Below are 4,344 nucleotides of genomic sequence, written 5' to 3'. Positions count from 1 at the left end.
TAATCAAAATTATAAAAACTGCCACATATATACATATTTAAGTCAAACAGACTGCCAATGGTGTACAGAGTGTGTAGAAGTAACACCATAATACATGTTCCACTTAATAATGTCAATTTTTCCTGCTCATTTATACATGTTATTTCATATCACAATTGATTTTCTCTATGACTAGTCACGAGTAGGGAATACTTGCCACTGAGCTAACAATTCCTGCACGTCCATTACGTTATGTTGGCACATTTTCCTTGAATAAGGAACATGCTTGGTCAAGAGTTTGTCAGAAAATTTCATTGACATACAGAATAAACAACAGCAATCGCATATGTCCAACCGTATGACAGAAAATATTTACATTTTAAATTGGCAACTATAGATTGGCCATAAGGCTACCCCCTGTCCTTCTTGGCATGAAGGCAGACAGATGCCTCAGCCCATCTTCGTCTAGCCCTTATTCGATATACAAAAAAGAAAAAACATCTTTTTGTAATCTGACTGTACAGCATCGGGTGAAAAAAAATAACAAAGGAAAACAAACTAGGGTTGTGTTTTAACTGAACTGACCGCCCCCGGTCCGGACTTCTCGCTGTGTGCTAGGGAGCACTCTGCTGGTCCGGGTCCGGGCGCGGCTGCTCTCATAAGGAGACCCGAGTGGCGGCCTGGGTGGGGCCGGCGGGGCACGCGGCGGCCACCCTGTGGTTGGGGAGCGCCCCGCCAGCCCCGCTGCCCGCACTGCCAGCGCCCCCCGACCCTCGCGACCCCCTGGAGCCGCGAGTAGACGGCGCCGAGGTGAGGGAGGTGGGCGTGCTCACGGGCGTGCCGGCCGGCGTGTCGGGCGAGACGGGCGAGCCGGCCACGGCCTCGAGGGAGAACGGCCTGCCTGACAGCCGCGCGTCCCCGTCCCCATCCCCGTCCCCGTCGGCGTCGTCCAGCGCCAGCGCTGAAGACGTGGGTGACGAGGCCGCGGACGAAGGGAAGGACGACGCGCACGGCGACCGTGGGGACGGCGCGCAGGTGCAGGCGGGCGCGCAGGTACACGCGTCCGGGGTGACGGCGCCCAGGGCCGCGCCCAGCGCCGAGCCCAGGGCGGGCAGGATGTCGGACTGGTGCCGCAGTGCGCCGGCCGCGCCCAGTCCATTGGCGTGCTGCGGCCAGGGCTGGGGACCGCCCGCCCGCCGGCGGGACTTGAGGAGGGCGCTGTTGCAGCTCCGCGTCCGCGAGAAGGGCGAGGCCGACCGCGGCACGTCCCCGTTGACGGCCCCCCCGCCCGGACCCCCTCCGGGGTCGCGGGGGCTGCCGCTGGCGCAGCCGTGCCGCAGCGAGGGGGCAGAGTCCTCCACGGGGCCCTGCACCTCGCCATTGGCCAGTGTGTAAGGGTAGGAGAGGGGCACGGACTCGGTTTGCGAGCCGGCCTGTTCGGGACCCGACAGGCTTTGCAGGCTGGTCTGAGTGGACCTGTCCTCGAGTGGCATTCCTGAGAAACAACAATAAAAGAGTTTAGTGACAACTTTTTAATAATGAATTTCACTCGGCTCACATGCTCTCGCTGAATCGCAATAAAGCATCGGATGCCCGAGGCTCACAGAACCCGTTAGACTGTGTAGTTATTATTGTATCAAATGCAGATGCGCCGACAGGTCGCCATTTCCCTCGCCAGGCGCCACAGATAGAGACGCAGAAGCGACACCGCACGCCAGCATGCGGCGGCATCCCGGCCGAGGTGCAACACACATACCTTGACTCTGCGTGCCGCAGTCCACCTTGGGGCAGTGGTGGCGGTCGAGCGCCGTGATGGTGTTGAGGTAGGTGGCGGGCACGCTGTGCACGCCGGGGTGCAGCGAGTTGCTGGCGTGGTTGCCCGTCACCGTGCCCGCCGAGCTCTTGACCGTCGAGTAGCGCATGGCCGGCATCATGGACTGGCGCACGTTGCGCTCGGGGTGAATGAGGATTATGTACAGCTGCACAGACACCGTCACAGACACCGTCAAGGATGAATCACTTTAGTTATAAGGGTGGGGTATTTGTTCCTGGGCACTGTATTCAAGGTTGTGAGTAGCATTGATTTGAAGACCATGACAAACGTATCCCCGTGGGTGGCGTGTTTCCTCACGGGCCAACTTTATCCAAGCGTCTAATGCAAGAGATGTAGTAATAATTCGCTATCTTTCTTGGCTTTGACGTTCATCATGAGTGAAATAAAGAAAAATGACCAGGAACGAAAACCACAACTTTCCAATCCCTGGTTAATTGTGTACCACCAACCCAAAGTTGTTCTACCACCAGCCCAAAGTTTTATCGTTGTACACAACACCTTACCTTGGGGGAGAAGAGGCACGCCAGCGTGACGGACGCGGACAGCGAGATGGTGACCGACATGGACGTGATTCTCAGCGGGACGTGGTTGGCAGTGCCGAAGTACAGCGGGACGAACGCGAGCCAGATGACGCACGTGGTGTACATGGTGAACCCTGCCGGCAGGAGCGCTCGGTCAGTACGTGCTCGTGTGTGCAGAGTTAGCAGAGTGTGTCGTCGAGCGGAGGACTCACCGATGTACTTGGATTCGCTGAACGCCTCGGGTATCTTCCTGGTGAGCACGGCGTAGACGGTGCACACGATGATGAGCAGGATGGGGTAGCCGAAGGCGATCATGTACGAGGCGTCGATGTGCGACTTGCACACCAGGTGGTTGTCCTCGCGCGTCGGGTGGTGGTGCATGGCCATGGGCGGCTTCACCATGATCCACACCACGTTGACGAGCACCTGCACGGAGACGAGGAAGAAGCAGATGAGCAGCTGCGACTTGGGGCTGATGAACGAGGGCCGCTTGGCGGTGCGCGTGCCCGCCTTGAAGATGCGCGCGATGCGGTTGGTCTTGGTGAGCAGCGCGGCGTACACCACCGTGAAGCAGAAGCCCGCGCCGAACCTGCCGACAGGACATCATAGGTAAAGCACACTAATCTATCGCGAGTCCGACAGGACACGTTATAAATACGAGGGAGGAAAAATAGGTCGTTCGTAATAAATTTGTTGTCGGGGCTCTTGGGGATCGTTCAGAAAGTACGTCCGTTTTTCACAGATTCATTCGGCAAATTATGAGAGCTCGGCGCCTGCGAGACTCGGGGTAGGCCAACCCGCTGTGCGCGCGTGCACTGCAGGCAAGATGTTGCCTACCTACCAGGCGTCATAGGAGCTTGCAGAGGCTCAACTGGGCGGGAACTTGGCAACGGACGGAAGCACTTTCTGGCTGACCCCTTCCCCTTACCTCTGGACGCCGCAGACCACGTCCGTGGGCCGGAGCACCAGCGCGAACGTGACGCAGTAGCACAGCATGATGCCGGTGAGCAGCACATACGACAGCTCGCGGCCGGCCGCGCGCACCACGGGCGTCTCGTGGTGGCGCAGGAAGACGCCGCCGACGAAGAGCGTGACGAGGATGCCGCACGACGAGAACGACATGGCGCCGATGGCCCAGCCGCTGTCGGGCCGCAGGAACACCTCCGGGATCTCCTGGCACCACGTCTTGTTGGGGTCCGGCACCGTGCCCTCGATGCACGTCTGGCACAGCGTCTCGTCGAAGGGCGACCGGATCTGGCGCACGAGGGCATAAGCACATCGTCGTGTAAGGGCCGTCCACCTTAAGCCCCCCCGAGGGCGGGACTGCTCGGCGTGTTCGTGTGGAGTCTCAGCAGAGCCCCCACTTCCTCAGGAGGCTCCCGGCTAGGTAGGGAGTTCCTGTTTATATCGCCGCCACTGTTGTGGCCAAGTTTACCTCCCGCCCCGCCTCGGGCGGAGCGCGCGCGACGAGCACGGCGCGAGCGTGAGGCCCTGGAACAGGAGGCTCTGGAGCAGAAGCAGGCGCGGCGCTATCCTCGATTTTATGATTTTCTTTAGGGCGGAATTATTATGTAGCAGAGTGGCGGGCGGGTGGTGGAGGCAGGCGGGGCGGGCCAGGTGGGCTGCCATCTGAGACTGCCGGGGCGCTCAGTTGGCTTTATTATTTTTTTTATTTCGCCCGTATGGCCCTCATCCTGCCTTCTCCAGGCCTCTATTCGTCTCCTCGAGAGTGTCGGCAAGCGCCCGCCCCGCGGCCAGGGCCGAGTCTCTCTCCCCCCCTCACAAGGGAAGGTTTTTAGGTGGTACACACCAATTTCGTTGGGCGCGATACATATTGCAGGGGACATATGTAGATTAAGATTCGCACCAGTTTTAGCTGCCCATACTCTGTTTTTCGTTTGTTTTGGACAATTTTTAGTAAGAAAACATCATAAAAGCAGCAAAAATGTGATCTTCAAATGCCCATATCTCCGGAACCGTTTGAGCTACACCGCCCAGATTTTGCACAGA

At 58.5% G+C, this 4,344-nt stretch overlaps 1 protein-coding gene across 1 annotated transcript in view; it reads right to left on the bottom strand.

The window, feature by feature from the left end:
- Nucleotides 1-6: 6 nt before the first annotated feature.
- LOC113203652 (metabotropic glutamate receptor-like) overlaps nt 7-4,344 on the bottom strand; it is a gene marked incomplete at its 5' end in the record, with an annotated part of 5,258 nt that continues 920 nt past the window's right edge. Inside the window, 5 exons of the mRNA XM_052276591.1 lie at nt 7-1,474; nt 1,736-1,958; nt 2,317-2,468; nt 2,547-2,923; nt 3,263-3,588. Of these exons, the coding sequence (XP_052132551.1) occupies nt 636-1,474; nt 1,736-1,958; nt 2,317-2,468; nt 2,547-2,923; nt 3,263-3,588 (1,917 nt within the window). The remainder of the gene's footprint in view (nt 1,475-1,735; nt 1,959-2,316; nt 2,469-2,546; nt 2,924-3,262; nt 3,589-4,344) is intronic.

Source organism: Frankliniella occidentalis, unplaced genomic scaffold (genome assembly GCF_000697945.3).
Source record: "Frankliniella occidentalis isolate FOCC.00 unplaced genomic scaffold, Focc_3.1 Scaffold3555, whole genome shotgun sequence".
Lineage (NCBI taxonomy): Eukaryota > Metazoa > Arthropoda > Insecta > Thysanoptera > Thripidae > Frankliniella > Frankliniella occidentalis.
The sequence above is the reverse complement of the archived record's forward strand: the minus strand, read 5'-3'. Positions and strand labels throughout refer to the sequence as shown.